This window comes from Aptenodytes forsteri, unplaced genomic scaffold, assembly GCF_000699145.1.
Source record: "Aptenodytes forsteri isolate BGI_AS27 unplaced genomic scaffold, ASM69914v1 Scaffold241, whole genome shotgun sequence".
Lineage (NCBI taxonomy): Eukaryota > Metazoa > Chordata > Aves > Sphenisciformes > Spheniscidae > Aptenodytes > Aptenodytes forsteri.
The window spans coordinates 9,722,892-9,738,631 of NW_008795252.1; the positions used below are offsets into that span (position 1 = coordinate 9,722,892).

The 15,740-nt window shown below is 37.1% G+C and overlaps 1 protein-coding gene across 1 annotated transcript in view; it reads right to left on the bottom strand.

The window, feature by feature from the left end:
• Window positions 1–3,626: 3,626 nt before the first annotated feature.
• Window positions 3,627–15,740, bottom strand: part of ARFGAP3 (ADP ribosylation factor GTPase activating protein 3) — a 33,646-nt gene continuing 21,532 nt past the window's right edge. The window contains exons 11-15 of the mRNA XM_009279039.2: window positions 12,563–12,700; window positions 10,894–11,017; window positions 9,762–9,852; window positions 5,800–5,921; window positions 3,627–5,100 (exon numbers count right to left, since the gene is read on the bottom strand). Coding sequence (XP_009277314.1) covers window positions 5,083–5,100; window positions 5,800–5,921; window positions 9,762–9,852; window positions 10,894–11,017; window positions 12,563–12,700 — 493 coding nt within the window. The 3' untranslated portion in view covers window positions 3,627–5,082. The remainder of the gene's footprint in view (window positions 5,101–5,799; window positions 5,922–9,761; window positions 9,853–10,893; window positions 11,018–12,562; window positions 12,701–15,740) is intronic.

The window sequence follows — 15,740 nt, forward strand, 5'->3', positions numbered from 1 at the left end:
GAAAGGGACAACCGGGTTTACTGGACTGTTTGGATTCGGTGGCCTGGCACATCGGACCCACAGGTCTATAAGGCTCTAGCAGACACCGGTGCACAGTGTACCCTAATGCCATCAAGCTATACAGGGGCAGAACCCATCTGTATTTCTGGGGTGACGGGGGATCCCAACAGCTAACTGTATTGGAAGCTGAAGTAAGTCTAACTGGGAATGAGTGGCAGAAGCACCCCATTGTGACTGGCCCAGAGGCTCCGTGCATCCTTGGCATAGACTACCTCAGGAGAGGGTATTTCAAGGACCCAAAAGGGTACTGCTGGGCTTTTGGTATAGCTGCCTTGCAGACGGAAGAAATTAAACAGCTGTCCACCTTGCCTGGTCTCTCAGAGGACCCTTCTGTTGTGGGGCTGCTGAAGGTCGAAGATCTTTGATCTTACAGAAACCAAGAGAAAACCACATCAATTTATAAATACAAATGCTGTTTTATATTGATTGGCTCATGAGTTGATGAACCAATAAAGCATTTGACTTGAACTTCAGACTGCAGAATCCTGTTCTCACGCTATAGGATCCTGCAGTGTTGGGATGGGAACATCTCCATGTCCTCATCACCAAACCTGCCTCCTGCCTACCCAAATCTTCTGCCATCTTGTCTCACACACTTCCGCCGTATGCCTTCCCAAACCAGCCCGTCAACAACAATTATTTTCTCCACCCCTCACCGAGGAAAGCCACAGCTCTTCCATACCAATCTCCCAGTTAAGAGAAAATGTAGGAGTTCATGCTGTAAGCATATGGAGCATCAGTACAAATGGTGGAGAGTAGATATCCATATTGCTCCATGTAAAGCAGCTACACGGGGCCCAAACCAGGTGCCCACTTGTAGGTACTTTAGATGCCCTTGTGTTCGCGATTGATGATGCAGCACTACAGGAGACCCACACCTTCTGGTGTTGCAGCCAGCGATCAGGCAAGGTATGCTAGGACTTCTCTAATGGCAACAGATGTCTGTAAGTAGGCAACTGATTTGAACTCTTGTTAGCTAGGATACACAAATAGTTACCTTTAAGTTCAAAACCTGCTCTTAGAGACAACTGAACAGAAAGGTCAGACTAACCACACAAAATCCAAAGCTACAAATAAGTGTTGCAGAGCTTCAGTACGGAGCTGCAAGTCAAGCTGAAAGCGGAAAGAAGTTCCAAGTCTTCTACTGCTCCTCTCCTTTTCTCTCTAAAAACAAGCAGGTTGTTGCAGAAGGTGCACCCTTAGAGGCTTGCAAACCGGAGGCCAAACTGTTCTTGCATAGTTTGCAAACAGGACAGACACAACCCTCTACTTACCCACCAAGCACCACAAGGCTCTCTGGACTGCTTCAACAGGGCTACAGTTCTGTTTCCACATCTTCTTGGGAAGAAAGCAACAGTGCTTACCACATAAAGGGAAGGAAAAGTCTCACAGAAATCAAAGTTGAAAAAGAACTATGAGACCATACTGCTTTGTGTGGGAGACCACATGGCTGGGCTCCCTTTGAAGGTTTTAAAAAATAGACACTAAGAGCAAATTTAAATTGAAAGCACTAAAAGTAACACACTCTGACAGTTACAGCTGATCTTGCAAGAAGACAAAGGCAGTGCTACTGCCTTTGAAGTTGTGAGCAGCAGGACAAAGGATGAATGCAATTTTTCCGCTTTGTACCACCTCAGCAACCTCCAGGTCTGTAGGACACCAGTTTGACCATTACTGATCAAAGAGAATCCAGTCTCATATGCATGGATATGCAAAAAAGCTAATTTGTGTAAAAGTCCCTCAAAACCAAACCAAGCACACACCATTTTACATGGTCTTCAGCTTCACCCTTGATTTACAATGACAGCTAGACTTCTTTGACTCAAGAGCAGGACAACAGCAGTGTTAAAATACACATAGCTAAAGCGACATTTACAGACTCCTATGCTATGGAGTCACTCAGCCCACTCTTGCACTACAAAATCCTTCTAAAACAAAAAGCTTAAATCAGCATCAAAATGGCTCTGGAATTGCTTCTCCCAGCAGTGGAACAATGTGAAGCAGACCAGAACGACAGCATTGAGCATTTCCCATTTTGCAAAAAGCAAGAGAAACAGACGGTAACAAGATTCCCCCCTCCACCCTTCACAGTTTACTCAGGGAAGGAGAGTACAGGTCTCTGCATCGAATTAATGCTGGTTCTGGTGTTTTAACAACTAACTTTAAACATTTTTCTAGCCCTTTCAATTTAACCTACAAAAATAAACTCTCTGAAATATAAAGTATTAAATAATCCTCTTTCCCCTCCCCTTATATGCAGTATCCTTACTGGACTTTAAGAGGAGGAAAGTTTAGCTTGAATGGTTCACAGCTGCTGCTGCCATCATTCAGTTCCAGCTTTGAAAAAGCAAGATGTGTAACTGTAGTAAGAGAGGATTAAGGGAAGAACTGCAAAAAAATGCAACTGGTGACCAGTGCCAAGTTTCACTTGCAAACTTGTCAGAAAAACAGATCCAATACATGGTTTTATCATGCATTCTAAAACCTGTGATGCTTGCAGCGGCATCAGTCATTTGCCCCTCTTATCAGAGGCTGACAAACGTCTTTGAAAGCAAAAGATGAGAGACAGGAAAAGGACACACAAGAAAGCAGGAATGCAAACCTCATTTTAAGTTTAGACTTTTTCTCCCTTTGACCCAGTCCAATCAAATCCTGCAGGATCAGAGGTGCCATGGCATCCTGAAGTCCCAGGAGACTAGAGGAGTCAAAGCTGGCTCTTCCAGTGTACATGGCAACCCCTCCCCACCTCTATTTGATAAAACGCAGTGACAGCTCATGGGTTTATTAAAGACACAAATAGGTGTACTGGGGGTCAAGAGCTATTCATCCAGCCATTGTGTCAAGAGAATGTCAAGAGAACGTATTAGCAGTACACAGGTTGCCATAAAGAATCTGCAACAACAAATCCAATTTATGTTGAACTGCACAATATTCCTGAAAATATTGAATTGTCGTTCACCAGTAAGAGAACGCTGTGATGTAATCTTCAGATTGCAGCAAAAAGGAAAAAGTTTATACATCTGTTAGAGTTGCACGTTTTATGGCATTTAAGATAACCCCATAGTTGTTTCCTGCTAGAACTTCTTACTTTGTACTGAAAATACTAATTTTTCATATTTTCCATCTGTGAGCAGTTCTCTGTATTGCAATGATGCATAAAAAATGCACACAATTATTTCAGTGTAGGGGATCTCACATACACTTTCCTATATGAGAAACCACGGGAGGTGACAGGACTACATTTTGTTATGCTTCACTGTCTTAATTTAAGCAACTCCATCCATACACAAATGTCTAAATATGCAGCCTAGTTATCAGAGAAGCAGGTCTTCTGCAAGTCACTGGATGCTGTTGGTATATCGCAACTCTGAAAATCAGACCACTTCTTACTTGTAACAAATTTACTACTGTGTGTAGACTTAACTGAAAGAGTAGTTTGAAAACTGAGAATCGTTACCTGTAATTAGAGAAAACCAATGCAAGCCCCGACCCGTATATTTTCTGGTTGTATTAGCAAAATCATCTCTATAGGGTGTGAAAGGAGAAAACAAAGCAAGTCTTTTATTGTAATGCCCTACAGTTAAGCAGAACAAATGCTCATCTTGTACTACTCTCAAAAAAGAAAGATCATTTTTTGATTAATAAATCTAAACACAACAGCCACAAGAGAAAGTTAGCAGAACTAAGAGTTAAATATAAAACGCAGCTAGAAATTAAAAACCAAATACAGCTATACTGCTAACTGTATTTCAACACAGTATTTCAATACAGTAGCTTATTTTCCAGCCCAGCCTTTGTGTTTTGATTTCTAAATCACTATAGCAATTTAATAAGAAAAGCTAGTTTCCCTAATTGAAACTGTAGAGACAGAATACAGATGGCAGTATTTAGAAAGCTGGAGACTAGTGTCTGCACATAGAAATTTCATTAAAAAATGAGTTTATGTCAATTGTTTTTATTAGGTATCAGCAGTTTAAAAATTTGAATTAAGAAATAAAGTTACAAAACAGAATTAACTTGAGCTCATTCTTGGTTGTGAGGTTTTTTCGTTCAAGGTCATAATCATTTTTAAACAGGATGTCATCAGCAATAAATTCTAGACTGTCTAAAACACAGCCCCACCATTTCCTCATTCAGTATTTCATAATTTATCAAAACATTAAGATTGTTCTAAACATTTTTAACATTTAACTAACTACTCTATTAGGTCCTGTATATATTTTAATTTTTTTTCCAATTTGTACACAATACAGATTTTTAAAAAGCACTTAAGGATTCTATATTGCAATTTTTTGTAACTTTCAAAACTAGGAATAAATAGATTGTTCCCATGACAAGATGAAATCCACTATTCAATATACCACGTGTCTTGTCTTCTCCATACCTCACATCTAAGCATACAATTTTCTAGCAGGAATATTGTTTTAAAACACTAATTCCCCATCACTTTAATGCACATCTATTTATGACTGCAAGAGCTTCTACTTCCTGATAAGTGCAGGTTTAACTTAGTTCTCTATTTTGCTACAGTCCACTAAATACCACCTCAGCATATGCTTAATTTACATTTTCTTCTCCACAGCTCGTAAGACAGTCAGAAGACAAGTTATGACTGGTGAGTAAGGATGCAACTGCACTGAGGTTTCTGTTAGGAAGCCCCATTTCCAATGTACGCGTTCATCCTTCTTTCTCTTTCCTGCCTCACAGCCAAAACAGTAATAAAATAAAGCTTCCAACATCTAACATTAAGGTCACTAAGAAATACAAGACCGTAAAGGAGGAAAAAAAAAAAAGCAGCATATGCAATGTAACAAGTTGCTACAAGATTTCTGCTCTGTAAAGATGAACTAGCAGTAAGAAGAGGCTGAGCCAGAAAGCTGCACTAGGAAACAAAAATGCTGGAACAAGTAAAAACATCAACAGTCTTAAGGCAACCTTCATTCGAATCAGCAGTGTGATTACTCGTGTAGCTGAAGAGCTAATCCTTCTTTAGTGTACTTAATTATGTCGATACAAAAGATGTTATGAACCATATCGATCCTAGAAAAGTAAAACAAAGACAGACATGAGTATGTTTTCCATTGAAAGAAATTAGTTTTACTTACATTTGTAAAATAAATAGTAGTTTAATTCTTAAAGACTTAAAGAAAATTGACCGGCGCTTCCAAGAACTGGAGTTTACGGTTAAACTCCAGGATAATGAGCCTGATTTTCAAACACCCGAGAGCTCCCACTGACCTCATATAGGAAACGCAAACTAACTGGAGCATGAAGCATGCTTTACACTATTGAGACCAGGATGTCTTAATTTTGTACACAAACATGGATCAAAGGTATTACTGTCAAGTCAGTTAAAGAGCCAATTCAAGAGTTGGGCTATATGATCGCTGTAGGTCCCTTCCAACTAACTATTCTATTCTGAGTTATGAACTATTATTACTTTAAAAAAAAAGTGACAGCAAATAACTTCCATTATGGAATTTTTGTTTCAATTGTAAGAAAAGAAATAAACTGTATAAGGGAAAAGGCAAAAAAGATACTCTAAGGAAGGTGAGCTATCAGCTATAGATATATTTTTAAAAGGATAAAGATCTACTGTCTACCATGAGAGGTCTACAAAGCTCAAAACCAAATTCATTATTTTCTCCCTAAAGATGATTCAACAGCAGGATCCATGATACTAAATCCGTACAAAAAGACTTTAACTGATGGTTAATATATTGCAATATTTTTACTAACCTGTATAGATGTCATGACCCCATTAGCCAGTACAGAAAGTTTCCCAGCCACTGATTTCACTCCTTGTTTAAACTGAGCTATATCAGGAGCTGAAGGCAAGACATTTGTAATATTGTAGCTTCCTAAAAGGAGAACACACACACACAAGAAGAAAACAGAATTTCATATTAAAAGCAGCCTTTTTTTCCCCCTGAAGTACAATATACTACTAGGAGCACTAAATACCCATGCCTGATCGACACTGTAAAAAACACTAGGCATCGATCTCCAATTTCTTAAATGCACCTTCCCTTTAATTTTTTTCAGTTGTTCATAATTCCACTCAGAGTGTCATCTTCTACACTTTATATTCCCAGCTGAGCAATTAGTGTTTGGATGATGTATGATTTATTCTGCACTTTCAATCTGCTGCAATGTTCTTTGTCTTGTATCCTATCCAGCTGTTATTACCTTGCAATTTAAAGATGAATGCACTTCAGTGGTGGCTGAAGGGATGAACCCTATTTGTGTACATGCGTAGGTATGCTTTGCATGCTGGATATACACACATATTTTGCATTACTACATCTGAGGCTTGGAAAATTCTATAGAAATTATAGTAAAGGTAAGTAAGTTTTAAAACTCCAAAACAAAGCTGGCAATCCAGCCTTCCTTAAAGCCGATATAGTTCGGCCAGGAAGTGTTAGCTCTACTGCTGTTATGAAAAGTATAGGCCTAAAGATAACAGAAATCAAAAATGTTTCAAAACTAACAGCACGGTAAGTATTAACACGCTAACAATTACAATCACCCACTCATTTGCAAAAAGAATTACTGCCACGCCTTAATATTAAATACCTGATACTGTAAAAGGCGCAAATGGCAGTAAACCAGCATCACAGAACTATGATCTCAGGAATAAATGGGGCTTCTGAGAAGAAGCATCCCCAAACAGACTGTTTGCAAAATGGAGACTGCAATCTGTAGCCTTAATTTAGACATGTAGCCAACTGACAGTCGTAACAGGCCCGGACACAACTGGTAACCTGTGAGCAGTGACTGAACCTCGGACAAGCTCGTCCAGCCGCAGACTCCACAACCCGCACAACTGTAACTCCTTTTGACAGCAGCTCCATACAGAACATTGCTACGCACTGGCAACCCTTTCTTCTCCTTTTTTTCTTTTTGAAAAGGGTGCAGGAGGAGGAGGAGAGAGAGAACCTGCAGCTCCTCTCTTCATGGGAAATTAAAGGCACCTGCCTTGTTAGCAGGCCAAGACAGACATTACTGTAGATAATTTGATTTGCCTAAGCTAAGTGGCTGGTTCCTAGCAGCAGATGCATAGTCACATTCAGAGAGCTTCCCACCCCATCCTTTAAAGCCGGCTAGTAGCTGTTTCTACAACGCACGGGCACACTTGTTTATAGATTATTTTCAAAAATTCACTGTCACTGAGACAGCCCTATTTCTGAACTGTAATTTTGACTCCCTTACGATCTGTTCCATTTATCAAATGCTTCAGCATTTTTGTTATTAAAGTCAAAGTCATGGAAATAAAACTTGCAGATATAAATAACCTGAGAAAGGCTCTAACGGCTTCTCAGCCACATGAATTTTCTGGTTTTTCTGGTTATGTATGGTTGCAGGAAAAACTTCCTGTAAAGAAGACAGGAAAGCAACTCCTTTTCTTGTGATTTCCTTCAAAAGCAGCATCTACGAGTCAGCCATCTGACATGCCATCTTTCATAAGCAACAGGACTGATACAACGCAAAGTAAAAGCATTTTCTTGCAGCCCCCTCTTTTTGGTAAATAGCTCCTACAGCATTCTGTACAAAAGCAAGCATCCCAAAACTGTTCTACCCTAAAATCTCAGCAGTGCTCATAAAAACAACTTCAGATTCAAAGGACATTTTATTCTGGCAAGGACCCCAGAATTACAGCAGCATTTTTGTTGCCAGCCTCCTGTCTCCTCGTAACCTTTATTTTAATGGAACTGATGATGGCCTTGGCAATAATTCAACACCAGACAAGCTATCAGTGCAGTAGAATTTCTCCAAGAAGGGCCATTGTCAAAAGATGAGTCTTTGGGGTTGGGGGTGTAACAGAAAAACATGCAGGAAACAAAGATGCTGTGGACTGAATATAGTGTGAATTTATAATATACAAACTAATAATTCCTGGTGGTTTTTTTCCTCACTATTATTTTAGAGCAGTTAACAACCCACAAAATTTAGCAGAAGTTTAGCCTTTGTAATATAACTTTAAATTTACTGTTGGGTTACATGCCAGTCACAGAGAGTAACTAACCTCAAGTTGCAGGCAGGTATTTTTCATTCCAGTATTAGGAATCTCTGCATTCCCTCACAAGCCCCTCACAAGCCCCAAGAACCTTTCCAAGTGGTCAATGGTGAATAATCATGTGTGCACAATTCACGTACACATAGTAAACATTATATAATTGCCCTTAAGTACCCTTATTCAGAATACGGTGAGAATCTTATCACGTATATATGTATATGTACGTAGAAAGGCACATTCATCCACACATATACACACAGAGATATATATATCAGCCAATTTGCCCCATCTTTAGCTTATATTTACCTTTTCCTAGTTCATTCTCTTATTCATTACTGTGTAAAAACCCCACAAATTACACGAAAAATTAATTCCATATAAAATAATTTGTATGTAAGAAAATTAAAAGGATGAAGAAAGTACTATTCAACAATAGCTTGATAACAAAATATTTGTTATCATGATTCCATATATTATTGAAAAAATTATTGTTTACAAATTCAGAAAGAAACACTATTTCTTTATGTTCCCATCATCTTTTTCAATCACAAGTATGACATCATGTTGAAAATATTCTTTCAAGTGGCTAAAGTAACTTACCATGATTTCTGCTTTATGTCTCCTCCCCTCCTTAATTGTTTTGGTTTGGTTTTTTTTTTTTAACATTTCAATTGACTAAAATCCAGCTTAAGTAACTGGTAACAGGAGTTATTTCTCTACTAGCCAGTGTATTCAAAACTTGCTTTCAGGGGATCAAAACTGAATAGTCATGTGGCTTTTTTTTCTTCCAACTTTTCCAAAGTAAAATCAGATGCTGCATACTGTTTTCTTTTCCAGCCTATTCATGTAATTACTCACAGATTTTGAGTTCTTCAGTAATTCTTTTTTTCCATTTCTTTACAAGTTACGAAATGAAACCCAACTGATCAGGTCAGTAAAATATTCCAGTATTTCTTACTTTTTCTATTTCACATTATTGCACTACCCAAAAAGTGTGTTGGAAAGAATGAGAGATTTTCAACAGCCTAAGGGGCTACTTTTCAGTCAATCTAACCTAATACTTCTTCATTTCTAATTTGATGAACTATACTCTCCAGTGTAAGGTGTTCCAACAAATCTTTTAAACAGACAAACCGATGGCAAAATTCCCTTAACAATTTGGCAAGACCAGTGTTAGAAGCAGATATCCCAATGAATGGATATGCCATGCAACAGATTACATGGGAATTTCAAGCCCACTAACATTTTATTAATGATTCCTCTTAGATTCAATATTATTATGACATCTATTTTCACATATATAAATATAAGTTACTTATGGTAACAAAAAAATCTACCTGACAGTCAATTTAGGTGTTGTCTCGTTTGTTTTTATAATCAAATATTAGTTTTTCTTTGATAAAAATTATTTATGATATAGTCAGCCTATTATTTGCAACAAGTTACATAAAAAAAAGTATAAAATATTGAACTTACTGAACTGAAAATACAGAACTTGAAATTTTTGTTTTAAATAATGACTACACCTGTCATGCTTGTTTGACCTACTAGCAATACTAATGCATACTGCACTTTGCACATTTCTTACAGAATACAGCAACAGCTAGCTGATAAGTGGAACTAGAAGCAGAGTACCAGAGCATTTCCCGCTGCACGCTAGTTTCTCACTCTGTTCAGTATGTACCTGCTGGTTGTTTTTTCTGATCTTCAAACAAGTCAGCTGAACTTATAGAGGAGCTTCCAGAAAGTCTTTCTAGTCGAGCCCTTGCTTCATACTACAAAAGAATTGAGAAGAAAAAGTATTGTAACAGTATGCTGTCATCTTTTGAGGTCATGTCAGATAATTCGTGAGAGTACAGATACAGTTTTAGAACATACAAATCCAGCTGAAGTTGACCATTCTGAAAGCTGTTCCCATTTCTAGTTTTCACATGACTTACACGGTGTGAGTTTGTCATCATCTCAACTCATTTCTGAGTTGATCGAAGAGTGACATTTACCATTGCGACACCAAGAGGCCTACCCACTGTTAGCTACCCTAAAAAAGGGGACTGCTGAAAAGGCAGAGGAGAATGAACTACACAACCATTAAACATAACAACTAAAAAGTGTGAAATGCAGTGGTTGGGTAGGATAAGGAAAAAGCACTGCAGTTAGCATCATGTTAACCTTTCTAATCACGATGCTTTTAATTCAACTTTTTCTGAGTTCCTTGGGAACGGTAATACATTGATTATATTTTTTTTACATTACTGTTTACATTGTTAGTTTTTCATTAAAAATAGATTTTTTTAAATGATGCCTTGCCTCCAAAATGCAACACTATCAATCTGGTTTTTATTCCTAGGCTGATTCAATTACATGTTATTTGTTGAACCGTTTATCTGCTTACGTAGCCTTACAATAGTAATAAAGTTTCCAAGTAAAAAACACAGAGGGGACAGCTGTTTTAACAATGGTTTATTAGCATCAGTTTGGGTATTTAGAACAAAAGAAGTAAGCCTTCACCCAGCATCAGGCTGATTCTTTCAAAAATGAAGACTGCTGAATCATAGGCTACCACTTCTATCAGAGAGGAATGATGTTGGAGGTAAAGTCCTACTTGCAGCTGCAACTCCTTAGGAAATACTAAACTATCAGAGTTATCACAGACTTGTATATTTCTATCAAACAAATATTCAAGTGGACATAATTCTATAACCTTACTAATTCTACCAATTTTAACTATTTATTGCCTTCTCTCTATACAAGAACACCATGTTTATAGTCAAAGAACATTTAACATTCAAAAATATTTATCACTGCTTTCTACTTACATCAGCATGATCTTGCCTTCCAAAATACATGTCTGATGAAATTGCTTTTACATTGCCAAATTTTTTTTGTGCCTCATCTGTGTTTAAAGATGGTTCATATTCAGGCTTACGACGAGATGTAGGCCTAAAAGAAAAATAAACTGCATTAGTGAGTGTAACTTTTATTTATATCATGGCAGAACGCAATAAATCAAACAAGAAGCACTACCATCTTTGTTCTGCGAAGCCTAGAATACAACTGTGATTTTTTTTTTTTTAATAAAAATTAAATCAGTATGAACCCAGGATAAAGAAATTCAGATAACTAAGTTGATATAGCAGCAAATAAAATTCCAGTGACAGTTTTACAAGATGTTGAAAACATAGTATTTCAAATTCATCAATCCTGTATCTTTATTTTCAGAGTTCATTTAAAAAGCAAGCCAAAATTATGTCAACAAGGACAGAATATTTCTACACATTAGTGAGTGTAACTTTTATTTATATCATGGCAGAACGCAATAAATCAAACAAGAAGCACTACCATCTTTGTTCTGCGAAGCCTAGAATACAACTGTGATTTTTTTTTTTTTAATAAAAATTAAATCAGTATGAACCCAGGATAAAGAAATTCAGATAACTAAGTTGATATAGCAGCAAATAAAATTCCAGTGACAGTTTTACAAGATGTTGAAAACATAGTATTTCAAATTCATCAATCCTGTATCTTTATTTTCAGAGTTCATTTAAAAAGCAAGCCAAAATTATGTCAACAAGGACAGAATATTTCTACAAAACCTCAAAAAAACAAAAACACAATGTCAGTGAAATTGAGATTTAAACTAATAGTACAAAAAGATTCAACATCCTTTGAACTGTCACTGCCTTCCACCTCAAACATACATACTCAACACTTGCTTTGTTCTTTTTTTTTTTTAAATAAATGTACTCAAATAAGGAAGTGATAGCGTTAGGGACATGAACCCCTATTTTGTGTAATATGCATCACTGGTCCAGTCTTTAGGAAACAACAGAACATGTTTGTGTTTAAAAAAAAAAAGTTGTACTGAAGTGCACAAACTGCATTGTACAGGTAAATGAAAATACAGGTAATAAGAACAGAAGCAGAAAACACCAACCAAGCACACAAAACCCCACATTCTTATATTTTCCACTTGATTACAAAGATAAAAACACAGTTGTCAGAAAAGAAATATACTCATTTTTTATCATCGCAACAATCAGACCTGTTGTTTGCAAGTATCTTTAGTACCTTCATCCTGAAAGCTGAGTACCCTACAGTTTCATTCATTTGGTAACTGGGTTCTGCTTGGTTCATTAGGCAATAAACAAAGCAGGGAAAGCAAGTAGCTCTCAGGACAACACAAATATTTGAGTTTCTCTCCACATCTTTTGTCTACTTCTTTTTTTGCTGAAACGCTTTGGAAATTACCTCCAGTACATATACTCTACAGCACTGCGCAAAACAGTGCTTAAAATGTAAAATAACTAAACAGGAAATTCAGCTTACAAAGGAAATTCAGCCAGGAAGTCCCTTGACTGCTCATTAAAGTTATGGCCAAATTTTCCCTCTAGACTGAAAAAAATCCCACTACTGTGACCCGGACTCAAATCATACTAACAAGCTTGGCCTTGCTGTACAAAAATCAGTTACATTTTCTTTGTATACCTGTCTGAAAATCCTGTACTTTTTGAAGTTAACATTACATCAACATCTCTACTGTTATTTTCTTTCTTCCAAAAAGAATCTGTATTGTCATCCCATTTAGAGAAAGTGCTGCTCCTCAAATCTGAAGAATCATAGTACCTAAAATAAAAGAAGAAAAAAAAGTCTTGAAAAAGTAGGAACTTTATATTGTTAAATAAATATTGTTTTAGTAAGTGTTCACTAGCAAGTAGGTTTTCAGCACAATGGTAGTTGTCAGTGAATAATTTGGATTTCATAACATTGGTTAGAAGCTTTGAATCCAATGGATTTTTAGGTTTTTGCACGCATATTTAACCAAATGAAAAGTTCAGCCTTTCTTTAGGCTGGACATGGTCATGAATATGCAGTGGACTGCCTGAAAGATCTGGTCCCACCAAATACAGCAGAGCAAAGTTCTTAGTACTTCAAAGTATTATTTCTTCTTTAGTGTCAGACAAAGCACTGGGAAGAACATTATCAAGATACCTGACTGGTTTAAGAGCTTCAGGAGCTAAGAAAACTTCAGGATCGACCCTATGAGCAAGGCATCATGATGATCCTACAAGGTAAGGTAGCCTGCTCATAAAGGCCTGGTGCTCTTGACACTCTATACTAAGAAACCAGCTATGAAAAAAGCCACCACAACTTTCAAGGCACTGAACACTCCAGAGATCCAAGAGCACCTAACCCATGGCATCCAATTGTGCTGTGGTTTCACATGGGGCAAACTTTTCTAACTAAGGGGCTGACAGTGGCTAATCTCACAGTTCCATACAAGTCAATCCATAAGCTACACAAGCAGAGAATCTGCTCCCATTTTCTGAGGCATCAAAAAACATAGTTCAGAGCAGTAAGGAAAGCCCTTGTCTCTGGTTCTGTATATATATTTTAAATACAAGTATTAGTATTAAATACCTCTGACCTTTGTAACATGTTTTATCAAAACAATGCTAGATAACATATGTCTTAAAAGTGAGTCTTAATTTAATACGACAATCTTCTCCTGTATATCAAAACTGCAGGGAAAACACAAACAGAAAGAAAAGGAAAAAAAAAATGAAGCATGTTTGTCAATTCCAGTAATACCTTATCTTGACCTTTTCCCCTCTGATTATTTACACATATCTAAACTTATATGGAAAATACTTGAAAAAAAAAAAAACCCTATTAAAATGCCAAAGATTAAAAATTTCCCTTTGTGGTTAAATAAACTTTCTTAAAGTTTGCGTACGACCAGTTGGGGAGTAAGATGATCAAAATGACAGGAGTCTAGCAGAATGGAATCATTCAATAGAACAAGCACAGGATATTAAAGTCTGCACCTATATTTTGTGAAAAGCACCTTTAAAAAAAAACTTTCTCCATGTTTGTGTTATGAATAGTCAGGACACTGTTTTTGCAGTTTATGAGAAATGTGACACCTTCAGCAGCAAAGTCTCCCATCTCTGCCCATGTAAAATAGCAGAGACAGATCTGGAATGAACTTCTACAAGAAACTGGAGTCTCTCCCCTTCTCTCCTGACAGACAAGGGGAAGTGCATTTAGCACTCTGAGCAAAGGAGATTCACTGCAATGCAGTCTTCATCTTCACAGTATCAACCCACAGAGTGGATGTTACACACAGTAGATTCCTGAAGGTATTTTTTTTCCTGCTAAATGAGGCTTTTTACCCCCTCCACCTTTTGCATACAGGTGGAAAATCCAAAGTAAGAGTCATAGACGAAAGTTGAAAAGAAAGGAAAATCACAGAATCTACTTTTTGGGGCACAGCACTATACCAATTCAATCTTTCACTGTTCCCGTGAGCTTAGGTTGTTTTCAGTGCAGTATCACAGGTAATATAAATAAAAGGAACGCAGAAAGTAGGTGGTATTCCAAATTTCTTCATTCAGCTGCCTCTGTCCCTTACATCAGCTTAGAAATATGGCAAGGCACTACATGTTTTCCTACAACCAGGGTCATTTTCTTTTCGCCTGACTTCTCAGTTTCTACGTCGTATGTTCCCATGGTAGCGGAGTGTAGAAGCACAGTGTACAATCTGCAAGGAAGCTACTACATAGCAAAGCTCTTATTCCTGCCCACCTAATGAAGAAGCCACAGCAATCTTTAAAAGTTCCATATGGATGTGTAATAACAAACAAGGCGGGGGGTGTGTGTCTATATATATATAGGAAGCCATTCAATCTCACAATGGCCATCAAGACCACGGGACGGTGCAGGGGCTACAAGAGCTGATTTGAATAAAATTACTTATTTTCTCCATCCTTCCCTTTCAGATTTTCCTAACTTTGCAAAATACTTCTTCACTACTTGGGTGGGGCAGAGGGAGAAAGAAAAACTGCATTTAATAGAAAATAAAATTTTACATTGTTATGTTAATAAAGATTTTATTAATTGTAGCAAAAAGAAAAATTAAAATCCAAGGATTTTGAGAGGCTTCAATTATATATCTAAACCTTGAGACATTTAGCTTGCTTAACTTACAGATACTTATCAGCACTCTAATATCCAGCATGATTATTTTGCTTTTGGGCATATACTAAGATGATACTAAAATTACCTCCATTTCAAAGTCACAGCTTGGAATAAAGGATAATAACCACCTTAAAAACCTTACCAAGTCCAACAATCTGACTTTATGCTTTCTTTAAAGGGAATGAATTTATATACCACCTCCAATTAGATTCTACTATTGCTATAACTAGAACAAGAGCCAGGAACAGCTAGATTACAATTTATCTTCTAATTATTGAACCAAAACACATTAAAAAGCCTCTTCCATAATTCATCCTTTGCCTGCTAGTAGGCTTATGAATTATTTGAGAGCAGTAACAGTTCTTTTCAAGGAACAAAGAGAGAAGCACTGAAATGATACGTTTTATTTTACAAGACTGCTGCCAGTTTACTTGGTACCACATTTGCATTTCTGCCGCTAGTGATTACACTATGAAGTAATGACACAAAAGCATTTGTGTTTTTATTTGCCTGTCTACAAGTAATTAGGTACAAAATTTTCATGTTTCTGTGGCACCAATCCAATAAAAGCAGCTTATAAAAGCAACACCGGTTTCATAGAATCATAGAATCGTTAAGGTTGGAAAAGACCTCTAAGATCATCGAGTCCAACCATCGACCCAACACCACCATGCCCACTAAACCA